This window comes from Zea mays, chromosome 4, assembly GCF_902167145.1.
Source record: "Zea mays cultivar B73 chromosome 4, Zm-B73-REFERENCE-NAM-5.0, whole genome shotgun sequence".
Classification (NCBI taxonomy): domain Eukaryota; kingdom Viridiplantae; phylum Streptophyta; class Magnoliopsida; order Poales; family Poaceae; genus Zea; species Zea mays.
Window position 1 is genome coordinate 215,921,222 of NC_050099.1, and position 15,141 is coordinate 215,936,362.

Sequence of the window (15,141 nt, forward strand, 5' to 3'; positions counted from 1 at the left end):
TCGAGGGGGAGCTCGGTCGTTTCATGCTTCACCAAGGGGAGGATCCACAAGCCATGTACAACTGGCTCAAGACCTTGGTGAACCAAGTGCGCAACCTCGGAAGCACCAAGTGGGATGACCATGAGATGGTCAAGGTTATTCTAAGATCACTTGTATTTCTTAATCCCACTCAAGTTCAATTAATTCGTGGTGATCCTAGATACAAGATAATGTCTCCCGAGGAAGTAATAGGAAAATTTGTGAGCTTTGAATTAATGATCAAAGGCTCCAAGAAAATCATCGAGCAAGGCGTCTCCTCCACACCCGATGTGCAACCCGTGGCATTCAAGGCAACGGAGGAGAAGAAAGAAGACTCTACACCGAGTAGAGTCCCCATCGATGCCTCCAAGCTCGACAACGAGGAGATGGCACTCATCATCAAGAGCTTTCGCCAAATCCTCAAGCAAAGGAGGGGGAAAGACTACAAGCCCCGCTCCAAGAAAGTTTGCTACAAGTGTGGTAAGCCCAGTCATTTTATTGCAAAATGTCCATTATCAAGTGATAGTGACAGGGGCGACGACAAGAAGGGAAAGAGAAGAGAAAAGAAGACGTACTACAAGAAGAAGGGCGGTGATGCCCATGTTTGCCGGGAGTGGGACTCCGACGAGAGCTCCACCGACTCCTCCTCCGATGAGGACGCCGCAAACATCGCCGTCACCAAAGGGCTTCTCTTCCCCAACGTCGGTCACAAGTGCCTCATTGCAAAGGACGGAAAGAAGAAGAAGGTAAAATCTAGATCCTCCACTAAGTATGCAACATCTAGTGATGAGGCTAATTCTACTGATGATGAGGATGATTTATTAACACTTTTTGCCAACTTAAACATGCAACAAAAGGAAAAATTAAATGAGTTAATTAGTGCTATTCATGAGAAGGATGAACTCTTGGACACCCAAGAGTACTTCCTAATTAAAGAAAATAAAAAGCATGTTAAGGTGAAAAATGCTTATGCTCTAGAGATAGAAAAATGTGAAAAATTAACTAGCGAGCTAAGCACTTGCCATGATATTATTTCCAACCTTAGAAATGAAAATGCCAAATTAATTGCTAAGGTTGAGAAGTCAAATATTTGTGATGATTCAATTGACAATCTTAGAAATGATAATGCTAGTTCAATTGCTAAGATTGAAAAATTGAATGCCTCTCTTGCTAGCCTTAGAAATGAGAATGAAAAATTAATTGTTAAGGCTAAGGAATTAGATGTTTGCAATGTTTCCATTTCCAATCTTAGAGATGAGAATGACATTTTACATGCTAAGATTGTTGAACTAAATTCTTGCAAACCCTCTACATCTACCGTTGAGCATGTTACAATTTGCACTAGATGTAGAGATGTTAACATTGATGCTATTCATGATCACATGGATATGATTAAACAACAAAATGATCATATAGCAAAATTAGATGCTAAAATTGCCGAGCATGAGTTAGAAAATGAAAAATTTAAATTTGCTCGTAGTATGCTCTATAGTGGGAGACGCCCTGGCATTAATGATGGCATTGGCTTCCAACAGGGAGGCAATGTCAAACTTAATGCCCCTCCTAAAAGATTGTCAAACTTTGTTAAGGGCAAGGCTCCCATGCCTCGGGATAACGAGGGTTACATTTTATACCCTGCCGGTTATCCCGTGCACAAAATTAGGAGAAATCATTCTAGGAAGTCTCACTCTGGCTCTAATCATGCTTTTATGTATAAGAGTGAGGCATCTAGTTCTAGGCAATCAACCCGTGCTAAATTGTCTAAGAAGAAAACTCCTATTGCATCAAATGAACCTAATATTTCATTTAAGACTTTTGATGCATCTTATGTGCTAACTAACAAATCAGGCAAAGTAGTTGCCAAATATGTTGGGGGCAAACACAAAGGATCAAAGACTTGTGTTTTGGTACCCAAGGTGCTTGTTTCTAATGTGAAAGGACCCAAGACCGTTTGGGTACCTAAGAACAAGGCCTAAACTTATTTTGTAGGTTTATGCATCTGGGGCTCAAGTTGGATCATCGATAGCGGGTGCACAAACCACATGACAGGGGAGAAGAAGATGTTCTCCTCCTATGAGAAAAACCATGATCCCCAAAGAGCTATCACATTCGGGGATGGAAATCAAGGTTTGGTCAAAGGATTAGGTAAAATTGCTATATCACCTGACCATTCTATTTCCAATGTTTTTCTTGTAGATTCTTTAGATTACAATTTGCTTTCTGTTTCTCAATTATGCAAAATGGGCTACAACTGTCTTTTTACAGATTTAGGTGTTACTGTCTTTAGAAGAAGTGATGATTCAGTAGCATTTAAGGGAGTGTTAGAGGGTCAGCTATACTTGGTAGATTTTGATAGAGCTGAACTCGACACTTGCTTAATTGCTAAGACTAACATGGGTTGGCTCTGGCATCGCCGACTAGCCCATGTTGGGATGAAGAATCTTCATAAGCTTCTAAAGGGAGAGCACATTTTGGGACTAACCAATGTTCATTTTGAGAAAGACAGGGTTTGTAGCGCATGTCAAGCAGGAAAGCAAGTTGGTGTTCATCATCCACACAAGAACATCATGATGATCGATAGGCCGCTTGAACTACTCCACATGGACTTATTCGACCCGATTGCTTACATAAGCATCAGCGGGAGTAAGTATTGTCTCGTAATTGTGGATGATTATTCTCGCTTCACTTGGGTGTTCTTTTTGCAGGAATAATCTCAAACCCAAGAGACTTTAAAGGGATTCTTGAAATGGGCTCAAAATGAATTCGGTTTGAGGATCAAGAAAATAAGAAGCGACAATGGGACGGAGTTCAAGAACTCTCAAATAGAAGGCTTCCTTGAGGAGGAGGGCATCAAGCATTAGTTCTCTTCTACCTACACGCCACAACAAAATGGTGTAGTGGAGAGGAAGAATAGAACTCTATTGGACATGGCAAGGACCATGCTTGATGAGTACAAGACTTTGGATCGGTTTTGGGCTGAGGCGGTTAACACCGCTTGCTACGCCATCAACCGGTTATATCTACACCGAATCCTCAAGAAGACATCGTATGAACTCACCGGTAAAAAGATAAATGTTTCATATTTTAGAGTCTTTGGTAGCAAATGTTTTATTCTTGTTAAAAGAGGTAGAAAATCTAAATTTGCTCCTAAGGATGTAGAAGACTTTTTACTAGGATATGATTCAAACACGAGGGCATATAGAGTCTTTAACAAGTCCACGGGACTAGTTGAAGTTTCTTGTGACATTGTGTTTGATGAGACTAACGGCTCTCAAGTAGAGCAAGTTGATCTTGATGTGCTAGATGATGAAGAGGCTCCGTGCGACGCGCTGAGGAACATGTCCATTGGGGATGTGTGTCCTAAGGAATCCGAAGAGCCTCCACAAGCACAAGATCAACCATCTTCCTCAATGCAAGCATCTCCACCAACTCAAGATGAGGATCAAGCTCAAGATGATGATGAAGATCAAGAGGAGCCACCTCAAGAGGACAATGATCAAGGGGGAGATGCTAATGATCAAGATAAGGAATATGATGAGGACCCAAGACCGCCACACCCAAGAGTCCACCAAGCAATCCAACGAGATCACCCCGTGAACACCATCCTCGGCGATATTCAAAAGGGGGTAACCACTCGATCTCGTGTTGCTCATTTTTGTGAACATTACTCTTTTGTTTCCTCTATTGAGCCACACATAGTAGAGGAAGCACTTCAAGATTCGGATTAGGTGCTAGCGATGCAAGAGGAGCTCAACAACTTCACATGGAATGAGGTATGGCATTTAGTTCCACGTCCTAACCAAAATATTGTAGGAACCAAGTGGGTCTTCCGCAACAAGCAAGATGAGCATGGTGTGGTGACAAGGAACAAAGCCCGACTTGTGGCCAAGGGATATTCACAAGTCAAAGGTTTGGATTTCGGTGAAACCTATGCACCCGTAGCTAGGCTTGAGTCAATTCGCATTTTACTTTCCTATGCTACTTACCATGGCTTTAACCTTTACCAAATGGACGTGAAAAGTGCCTTCCTCAATGGACCAATCAAGGAAGAGGTCTATGTTGAGCAACCTCCCGGCTTTGAAGATAGTGAATACCCTAACCATGTCTATAAACTCTCTAAGGCGCTTTATGGGCTCAAGCAAGCCCCAAGAGCATGGTATGAATGCCTTAGAGATTTCCTTATCGCTAATGGCTTCAAAGTCGGAAAAGCTGATCCTACTCTCTTTACTAAAACACTTGCAAATGATTTGTTTGTATGCCAAATTTATGTTGATGATATCATATTTGGGTCTACTAACGAATCTACATGTGAAGAGTTTAGTAGGATCATGACTCAAAAATTCGAGATGTCTATGATGGGGGAGTTGAAGTATTTCTTAGGATTTCAAGTGAAGCAACTCCAAGAGGGCACCTTCATTAGCCAAACGAAGTACATTCAAGACATACTCACCAAGTTTGGGATGAAGGATGCCAAGCCCATCAAGACACCCATGGGAACTAATGGGCATCTCGACCTCGACACGGGAGGTAAATCCGTAGATCAAAAGGTATACCGGTCGATGATAGGTTCTTTACTCTATTTATGTGCTTCACGACCGGATATTATGCTTTCCGTATGCATGTGTGCAAGATTCCAAGCCGATCCTAAGGAAGTTCATCTTAGGGCCGTGAAATGAATCTTGAGATATTTAGTTTATACTCCTAAGTTTGGCCTTTGGTACCCCAGGGGATCCACATTTGATTTAATTGGTTATTCCGATGCTGATTGGGCAAGGTGTAAAATTAATAGAAAGACCACATCAGGGACTTGCCAGTTCTTGGAAAGATCTCTGGTGTCTTGGGCTTCAAAGAAGCAAAATTCTGTGGCTCTTTCTACTGCAGAAGCCGAGTATATTGCCGCAGGTCATTGTTGCGCGCAATTGCTTTGGATGAGGCAAACCCTTATGGACTACGGTTACAAATTAACCAAAGTTCCTCTTCTATGTGATAATGAGAGTGCAATCCGCATGGTAGATAATCCCGTTGAGCATAGCCGCACTAAACACATAGCCATTCGGTATCATTTCTTAAGGGATCACCAACAAAGGGGATATCGAGATTGCATATGTTAACACCAAAGAACAATTAGCCGATATCTTTACCAAGCCATTAGATGAGCAAACTTTTACCAAACTTAGGCATGAGCTAAATATTCTTGATTCTAGGAATTTTGATTGATGTTTTGCACACATAGCTCATTTATATACCTTTGATCATATCTCTTTCTTTGCTATGACTAATGTGGCTTTCAAGTGTATTTCAAGCTCAGTCATAGATTGAAAGGGGAAATGGAGTCTTCGGCGAAGACAAGGCTTCCACTCCACTCCATCGAATTATTCATCCTTCGCCGTCGCTCCGCACCGCTCTCCAACTTTGGTATAATCTTCACTCATATTTTATTTACCATAGGGGGAGAAAGTAGTTTAAAAAGGGCTCTAATGACTCCGTTTTTGGTGATTCATGCCAAAGGGGAGAGAGTATTAGCCCAAAGCAAAAGGACCGCACCACCACCAATTTCAAAAATTTTAGTCTCTCAATTTGTTTTTAAAGTAGTGTTTTCAAATTGGTATCTTATTGGTGATATAATTTCAATTTGGTATACCCTCTTCAAAATTAACATCTAAAACCCTCTTGAACACTAAGAGTAGGATTTCATTAAGGGGGAGTTTTGTTTAGTCAAAGGAAAAACACTTGAAACAAAGGGAGAAAATTTCAGATCTTGAAAATGCTTCTCAAAATCCTACTCATATATCTTTGACTATTTGCAAAAAGACTTTGAAAAGAATTTCCAAAACATTTGCAAAACAAAACATGTGGTGCAAGCATGGTCCAAAATTTTAAATAAGAAGAAAGTCATCCATGCATATCTAGTAGGAATAATTATTGGTTTCATTCCAAGTAACCTTTGCACTTATGCAAAATAGTTCAATTCTCCACTTTATATTTGCTTTGGTTTCTGTTGGCATCAATCACCAAAAAGGGGGAGATTGAAAGGGAAATAGGCTTACACCTTTTCCTAATTGATTTTGGTGGTTGAATTTCCCAACACAAATAATTGGACTAACTAGTTTGCTCTAGATTATAAGTTTTACAGGTGGCAAAGGTTCACAACAAACAAATAAAAGGACTAAGAAAGGGTTCAAATAAAAGGAGCAATAGACAACCGAAGTGTGCCCTGGTCTGGCGCACCGGACTGTCCGGTGTGCCACCGGACAGTGTCCGGTGCACCAGGAAACTCAACTCCGAACTACTCACCTTCGGGAATTCCGGGAGCCACTCCGCTATAATTCACCGGACTGTCCGGTGTAGCACCGGACTGTCCGGTGCGCCAGCAGAGCAACAACTATTTCGCGCCAACGGTCGCCTGCAGAAGACATTAAATGCGCTATAGTGCGCGCAGAAGTCAGAGCACGCGCAGAAGGCGCACCGAACAGTCTACAGGACCTGTCTGGTGCACCACCGGACTGTCCGGTGCCCCAGATGTCAGAAGCTCCAACGGTCAGAATCCAACGGCCGGGTGACGTGGCTGGCGCACCTGACAATGTTTCTTTTGGTGGTTGGGGCTATAAATACCCCCCAACCACCACACTTCAATGCATCCAAGTTTTCAGCCTTCAAACACCTTACAAGAGCTATAGCATTCAATACAAGACACAATCAAAGAGATCAAATCCTCTCCCAAGTCCAAAGATCATTCCAATCAAATAGTGACTAGTGAGAGAGAGACTTGTGTTCATTTGAGCTCTTGCGCTTGGATTGCTTTTCTTCTTCATTCTTTCTTGTGTTCAACTCAATTGTAACCAAGACAAGAGACACCAATTGTGTGGTGGTCCTTGTGGGGACTTAGTGTCCCGTTTGATTGAGAAGAGAAGCTCACTCGGTCTAAGTGATCGTTTGAGAGAGGGAAAGGGTTGAAAGAGACCCGGTCTTTGTGACCACCTCAATGGGGAGTAAGTTTGCAAGAACCGAACCTCGGTAAAACAAATCACTGTGTCATCCACCTTATTTGCTTGTGATTTGTTTTCTCCCTCTCTTCCAGACTCGAATTTAATTTTAACACTAACCCCAGCTTGTAGTTGTGCTTAAAGTTTGTAAATTTTAGATTCGCCCTATTCACCCCCCTCTAGGCGACTTTCAACCTTCAACTCACTATATAACTACCTATTAGCACATGGATGCAAACAACTTCTCGCTAAAAGTTAGCAACTATTAGCTAGCTAATTTTTATTGCCAATGAATCCAAATAGGCCCTAACTAATCTGAACGTGTGCACAAATCTTGGCTGTTGTATATTCAGAATTTAATCTAACCATGTGCCTTTCTTTTGTTTGTGTGGTGCAGAGACCTTCCTTCCTGATATAGGAAGGCAGGGTTCATGAGCGGCGGCACGCCTGCAGCAAGCAGTAGCCTGCGGGCAGCACTCTCATACTGCGTGAGGCAAGTCCGCGCCTATGACTACCACCACTACCTCTGCCTTCTCCACCTGGCCCCGGCCGTGCGCAAGGCCGCGTTCACCTTCCGCGCCTTCAACATCCAGACAGCAAGGGCCATGGATGTGGTGTCCGACCCCCGGACCGGCCTCATGCGCCTCCTCTGGTGGAAGGAGGCGGTCGACAAGGTCTTTGGCAACAAGCTGGTCGAGCACCTAGTTGCCCACGCGCTCTCTTCGGTCATCGCAGACCATAAGGTTAGCAAGCACTGGCTGAAGCGGTCCGTGGAGGCGAGGATCAACGACACCAACCGTGAGGAAGGCACCATTCCTGGGACGAGCGCGGAGTTGGAGAGGTATGCAGAGGACACCCAGTCCACCATCCTTTACATGACCCTGCAGGCTGGCGGAATACAGTCTACCGTGGCTGACCACGCCGCCTCTCACATCGGCAAGGCCAGCGGGCTTCTGTTACTGCTCAAGGCGCTGCCGCACCATGTAAATAAGCAAGGGACGGTACATTATATCCCAGCTAGTGTGGCCGAGGAATGCGGCCTGCTCATCACACGGGAGGGTGGCAGGTCGGAGGTCAGGGCGGGCGTGAGGCTGCCAGACGTAGTTTTCAAGGTCACATCTGTTGCAGAGGCTCACCTGCACAAGGCGCGGGAGTTGGCATCGTCCGTGCCCAAAGAGGCGATCCCTGTGCTCCTCCCAGCCTTGCCGGCCTAGGTCCTCCTAGATACCCTGCGAAGGTGTGAGTTCAACGTGTTTGATCCTCGGCTGTCGAGGGGAGTCCACGAGGTCTCTCCTCTGTGGTAACAGCTGAAGCTTAACTGGAACGCGTGGCGAAGCAGGTACTAATGAGGAGGAGGAACTTTTTGCCCTCAACCATGGGAGCTGCTGTTGTTCCTTGTAGCAAAAAGCTTTTTATTGGGGGGTTTTTGACATAGCAGAGATTGAATAAGATGAGTAGGGTCTGCTACTTGCAGCAGATTTGAAGCTGTTGAATATGTGTCGTGCTTTCTGTTGTGTTTGTGGGTTGGGCTCATTTACATTGCACAATTGCAACACTGACAATGCCTATTTTATTTTTGTTTTGGAACATACAATGCCTGTTTGTATTCATACAGCAGAAAGCAGACACTATTTTTTTGATAAACTCAATTAGTTACTCTATAGTTTATAAAATTCCTGTTTTCGGTTCAGATGTCAAACTTGTATGGGCAACTGAAACTTGTATGGGGAAGTCGAGCGTGTAGACGAGACGTCCTTCACTCCTGCCAGCCTCATAAAACACAATACCATGGAAAAGTCCAGTTTTGTGTTGACTGCTGATACGAGAATAATCATCCAAGAGCACTATAGGTTTCTAAACTTATTCAGCCTGTCATCTAGGTCTTCGAACTCTCAAAACAAATTTTTAGATTTTTATTGGGAGGGGTTTTGCCTCCCAGGTTATGTAATAATATTACTTCTGCACTCCTATATTTACTCTGTTCTGTAATAATACTACACTTTCTTACTTTAAAATAAAGTACGTTATTGTAACTGCTTCCGCATTCGCGTACCTCTGATGTAATGTCTGCGTGACGGGTGAAACGCTCTTGGAAAAGGTAAGGAATACAGATACCGAACAGTAAAAAGTTTTTCTTAAAGGAGGACACTTCCTCCCGCAGCTTCAGTCTTGGTTTTCTTCTTTGGGCACCACCTTGGAACAGAAGCAACAAAAATTTGTTGCTTCTTCACCTAAAACAATATGGGACAAAGCCCTGAGTACGAAGTGTACTTTCGCAAGTCTTACCCGTCAAAATAAAAGACTCTCAAGGATATGCTGGCCTTTGGGAATCAAGGTATAGTTTATCAATAATCAAAGACTCTGTTTGCAGAAATGCTTACTAATAGTGGATCCTTAAAAGTCCAGTTTTAGCCAGTTAAGTCATTACCTGAGTTCTAGAGTTCTTTCTACCCTAATTCAATCACTTGACCTATACAGCCAATTTCTTTTCAACCCTTCTTATTCACTGGAATGCTACGTGTAAGTTAGTGACCAAGTCATGTCCGCGAAGTTATGGCGATCCGAATCGATTATACTCAGCTGAGGATCTCCAATCACATGACATATGTAGCACTTAACCCTTGCATATGTCAACTCGCCACCGGGGTTCTTAAGACCAGATCAGGTTCACGCCAACCGAGAGCACAGATACACCACCGTCCAGCCTCTTGCAACGGAGGGTACACGCTACTCTTGCCATCTCTTCACTCCCATTGTGTGTTATCTTATTCTGGTATTAGTCTGCCCGAGGCAAAGCTTACCCATGATGAGGCATGTGACCAGTTAAAGGGTCCTCGGTCAGCGGGCCTACATCGACAAGGTCCTTAATCGACTCAGACGGAGACACTTCACTGAGACTCTCTTCTCGTGCAAGTCACCTGCCCGGTCTCAGCTTTATCATTTCAAACCCAAAGTTTGGTACCTGACAGAGGTACATCTTTTCCGATGTTGAACCCATCATGGCCATGTTGGATCCACCATCAAGTTTTATTTTTGAAAACATCGTCAGGGATATCTTCATAAAAAATATAAGGTACAAACAAATTCTTAGCTATGTACTGTTGCTATTATCTTGCACCATACATAATGTATCAGATCCTACAATACCTTTTCCATAATAACCCTTACAATAGGTAGTATGATTATAATTAACTATGTTATTCTTTTTCTTTTTTCCTCTTTAGTGACGCCTCTCTAAAAATCACGCTTTGCGGGGATCAAGCATCAGGTTTCTCTATTGACAATGTCTGCAATCAAGGCAATAATAAACCTATTGTCATAATGTTTGTTGGATGCTTAGCTAAGCAATTCAAAGGTATGTTTTCAAATAGTTCAAAGCAATGTCTACATTATTTACATAGACAAACAATCTAACAAGTGTGTTATTTGTTACATAGGCCAATCATATCTAAGCGGCACTGCAGCAACTACATGGTACTTCAATCCAGACATTCCTGAGGCACAGGAATACTACATCAAGTAAGACACAATAATTAGAAAATTCAGAACTTTAAGACACTCCGTACTTTCGATTTTCCCCTCCACACACGCACTTTAATTAAGTAATATTATTCATGTAGTTAACTGTCCCAATCTAATATTTTACCAATATTGATTTTTTATAGAAAGGTTATAATACTACAATCTTTTTATAGCCACTTTTCCTCACAAATCCACATTTACTCCATAATGAACCAATAGAATGGAAACAAAAAAAGATAGAGTGGACAGAAGTTTACGAACATTTATCTGATCCAAAACGTCACATTACTTGAAGGTTACAAAGAAGTGATCTCCAAATGATTAAACCCACAGTAGCAGAAGAAGAATTTGAGGTTTCTCAAAAACCGAATATCGAAGACAAGACTATCCAAGAACTACTTGAGATGGATCTAGATATGTTCCCTGTAATTATTGTCAAATCCTTTTCTATTCCACCTTTTAAATACATAAAAAATGAACTTAATGTATTTATAATACGATTTTTGTCTTATATGATGCAGCCACAGGGCTTTAAGTGCACCGCCACTATATCACGACTCATACAAGATAGCAAATGGTGGTTTCCATCTTGCACCAAATGCAAAAAGTCTTCACCTCAAACCTCCACTGGATACCGCTGTACATCATGTGGTTGTACAGATGTAAAGTTTAGGTAACCCTAAACATACACATTTTATTTCCTACGATTCCTTTACGTATTGCTAACACATTTGCTTGGCAGCTACAAACTCAGCTTCGTTGCCACTGATGGAACATGTGAAGCTGAGTTCTTCTGTTTCGATACCATAGCTAAGCGAATAGTAGGGAAACCATGTGACACTCTTATTACAACACCTATAGCTTCTCAGGGTTTCCCACCAGATCTAGCTGCCATTGTATCTTTGAAATTTACCTTTGTAGTCACCCTTTATATGTCAGCATTCTCAGTGACAAACAAAGTTTCTCTATCCTATATGTGCTAACAAATCATGGAAGACAAACCTCGGTACCATCTGCAATGCTCAACTATCCTCAAGGGCAGCTACTTACACAAGATGATGTGTTTGAATCTACGGCCACACAGGATTCTCCAGCAACATCATTTGCTAAACGATCCACTTCAGCTAGACAGGAAAATATGGTACAAAACTTCTTACATAATAATGTCTTCAAGTCTCTGTAAACCATTTCAAAAATACGTAACATACTGAAACATATTTGACAGGTTCGACGCATCTTAGAGTATTACGATGCATCCAAGAATTTAGAGGTAATTTCCATGCACTTATAATATTAACTTATGTACATAGACACATAGGTATTTTCTCTAGTGTTAAGTATAATTAGATCAACGTGACAACCTCACATAAACCTAAAATATGTGTATAAAACCAGTTTTTTGCTCAGAATGTAGCTTTTAACTCTTTTATTTTATTGAAATATAAAATAGAATGATTGAATTTAGCTTACAAATTATCATTGAAGCTGTCCTACATATGTCATTATCACATGAAGCTGAGTCTGAAAAAAGCCTGTGCAAGAGGTAATTTCCATGCACTTATAATATTAACTTATGTACATAGACACATATAGGTATTTTCTCTAGTGTTAAGTATAATTAGATCAACGTGACAACCTCACATAAACCAAAAATACGTGTATAAAACCAGTTTTTTGATCAGGATGTAGCTTTCCACTCTTTTATTTTATTGAAATATAAAATAGAATGATTGAATTTAGCTTACAAATTATTGTTCAAGCTGTCCTAAATATGTCATTATCACATGAAGTTGAGTCTAAAAAAAGCCAGCTCTCCGAATTTCAGCTGTACATACTCATTCTTTTCAACCATCTAAGTTAACTGACACTTTTTCTTTTAATCACAGAATGTTGACGAGTATACAGACCAACCAACCAATAATGAATTGTCATCACCACCCAAAAGGTATGTATGCAAATACATTGGTTATAAAATGAGAACAAAGTATGCCTTTTAAGCTTACAACTACAAATTTTATTCCATATTGCTATAATACACTACATGCAAGATGAAGCACACCCAGGTTAGCAAAGCCATGCCAGATTCTACATGTTCTAAGAATGACAACATTTAGTCCATCCTGAAATACATTAAGGTATGGCACACAACTTTATTTCCCTAGATGTTGTCCATGTCATCTCTCACTGTCAAGCTTGGACCATCATCAAAGCCACCTCTAGGTGCAAGCTTGTTTAAATCTAGGAATGTTCTTCCTACACTTTTATTTTCCCTTATAGGAGCATCCATCTTCTCTACAGACTACTGCTGTGTCTGCTCCTTCTCCTCCTCTTCTGGTTCTATTTTATTTTCTGCTGCAGTGTGGTCTTCCTCCATTTTATCATTCGCGTTATTGCCATTTTGTCCACCATGATTATCATCCTCTCCCTCCTCTTGCTCTTGACCCGATGTCGAGAGCTTCATATCATTCTCGGCATCGGAGCCAGCATCAGGATCTGATGCGTTAGATTTCCTTACCTTTCGAGGCTCCGTATCTGAGTCCAAAAAGAATCATATTGGCGATAGATCTTCACTGGTACTCAATGAATATTCCTCTTATTCATCATCATCTTCGACATTTTCTTCCAACTAGAACTCTTCATCATCTTCAGAAGCACTTGATGGCTTATTCTGTTTGCGACTTCTCAGGTATTCATCATCATACAATGCCTCTCCCATGATATCGTCGTCACTGTCAAAGTTAGAATCAACATTTGAGACAGCCTCAACAAAGTCTTGTGCGTATCTCTGAGATCTTTTCCTCCGCCGGTTGTTGTGACACAACCACACAAAACACAAATTCACATGAGCCACCTGCTACCTTGAGTAGAGTAATGATAAAAACCACACACTAAGAGTACCTGCGATCAAGTGCCTCATTTTCTTGTTCACCATCGCTGTCTCGGCAGTCATCTAATTTTGAGAATTTCCATCAGATGAGTCATTGGTTGTTGGTGAAAGACCATTATTTAACTTCCTATTGCTTGGTGCTGATCGACCATTTGGATAATGCAATTCTTCATGGGAAAAGAAAATGATATGGCCAATGCACGACAGATTAACAGATATGGTATATATGTTTAGTCACTCGAGAGTTGTCAGCTAGCTAGCTTACCTCCCATGCGTGATGAGGCTGGATGTTTCCTGGTCGGTGTACTCCAATTCCACGGACCGGCAGTGAGTGAGTTGGGCTAGGACTAGGAGCATCCGCTAGCAATACACACGTTCTGTTCACATGACCCAGCCGGCAGCCCTCCAGCCACACGGATTGAAGAGCACATCACATGCCAGGATGCCCATGCATGCTTGCATGCCCCGTTGCTCTCATTCGCTTATTGCGACTTATGCTGAAAGAAAATCGAATCAATAAGTGACATAATTTAATCCAGAAAAAATAATTAAACACAGTGCATATACCATGGCAAATGTTTGCCGAAGTGATTTACCGTGTCCTCAATCGATACAAGTAGCGATTCTATGTATGTATCCATTGTTTTTCATCTAAAACTGAAGCATCCTTCTATTGGCAGTAGTGACAACAGGCTCAGCTGAGTTCTCTCTTTTTCCTATACACTAATGTTAGAGAGATGATTACTGAAAGGGAATTAGGCTTACACCTATTTCCTAAATGATTTTGGTGGTTGAATTGCCCAACACAAATAATTGGACTAACTAGTTTGCTCTAGTGTATAAGTTATACAGATGTCAAAGGTTCACTCTTAGCCAATAAAAAGATCAAATAATGGGTTCGACAGAAGAGCAAAGGGACAACCGAAGGCACCTCTGGTCTGGCACACCGGACTGTCTGGTGCACCACCGGACAGTGTCCGGTGCACCAGAGGACTCCAACTCAAACTCGTCACCTTCGGGAATTTCCAGAGGCGCTCCGCTATAATTCACCGAACTGTCCGGTGTACACCGGACAGTGTCCGGTGCTCCAAAGAACGGTGCCTCAGGAACTCGCCAGCTTCGGGAAACTGCAACGGCTGCTCCGCTATAATTCACCGGACATGTCCGGTGTACACCGGACTGTCCGGTGTAACTGCGGGGCAACGACTATTTCGGCGCCAACGGCTACCTGCAGCGCATTTATTGCACGCCAGCGCGCGCAGAAGTCAGGCACGCCCATACTGGCGCACCGGACACTCTAGAGTACATGTCCGGTGCGCCACCGGACATCCAGGCGGGCCCAGAAGTCAGAGCTCCAACGGTCGGAACCCAACGGCTTTGGTGACGTGGCTGGCGCACCGGACATGTCCGGTGTGCACCGGACTGTCCGGTGCACCATACGACAGTCAGCCCCACCAAACGGCTAGTTTGGTGGTTGGGGCTATAAATACCCCCAACCACCCACCATTCATTGCATCCAAGTTTTCCACTTCTCAACCACTTACAAGAGCTAGGCATTCAATTCTAGACACACCAAAGAGATCAAATCCTCTCCAATTCCACACAAGACTTTAGTGATTAGCGAGAGAGATTTGCCGTGTTCTTTTGAGCTCTTGCGCTTGGATTGCTTCTTTTCTTTCTCACTTGTTCTCGTGATCAAAACTCCATTGTAATCAAGGCAAGAGGCACCAA

The 15,141-nt window shown here is 42.3% G+C and overlaps 2 protein-coding genes across 13 annotated transcripts in view; both read left to right on the plus strand.

Annotated features, from left to right (window-relative positions):
* Positions 1-8,691, plus strand: part of LOC100193624 (Terpenoid synthases superfamily protein) — a 36,537-nt gene extending 27,846 nt beyond the window's left edge. For 6 of the 12 annotated variants that reach the window (XM_035966667.1, XM_020551293.3, XM_020551296.3 and 3 more), the window contains one exon: positions 7,399-8,691. In XM_035966667.1, coding sequence (XP_035822560.1) covers positions 7,433-8,215 — 783 coding nt within the window. In that variant the 5' untranslated portion in view covers positions 7,399-7,432 and the 3' untranslated portion in view covers positions 8,216-8,691. Of the gene's footprint in view, positions 1-2,007; positions 5,434-7,398 lie in introns of all 12 variants that reach the window. The other 6 variants (XM_035966669.1, XM_020551294.3, XM_035966665.1 and 3 more) reach the window with 5 other exon arrangements.
* Positions 8,692-9,968: 1,277 nt separating this feature from the next.
* Positions 9,969-14,197, plus strand: LOC103654591 (uncharacterized). Its single transcript, XM_008681431.4, has 8 exons — positions 9,969-10,074; positions 10,226-10,356; positions 10,439-10,520; positions 10,819-10,948; positions 11,045-11,196; positions 11,266-11,664; positions 11,749-11,793; positions 12,410-14,197. The coding sequence occupies exons 1-6, from the start codon at positions 10,001-10,003 to the stop codon at positions 11,504-11,506; spliced, it is 810 nt and encodes a 269-aa protein (XP_008679653.2). The 5' UTR covers positions 9,969-10,000; the 3' UTR covers positions 11,507-11,664; positions 11,749-11,793; positions 12,410-14,197.
* Positions 14,198-15,141: the final 944 nt, after the last annotated feature.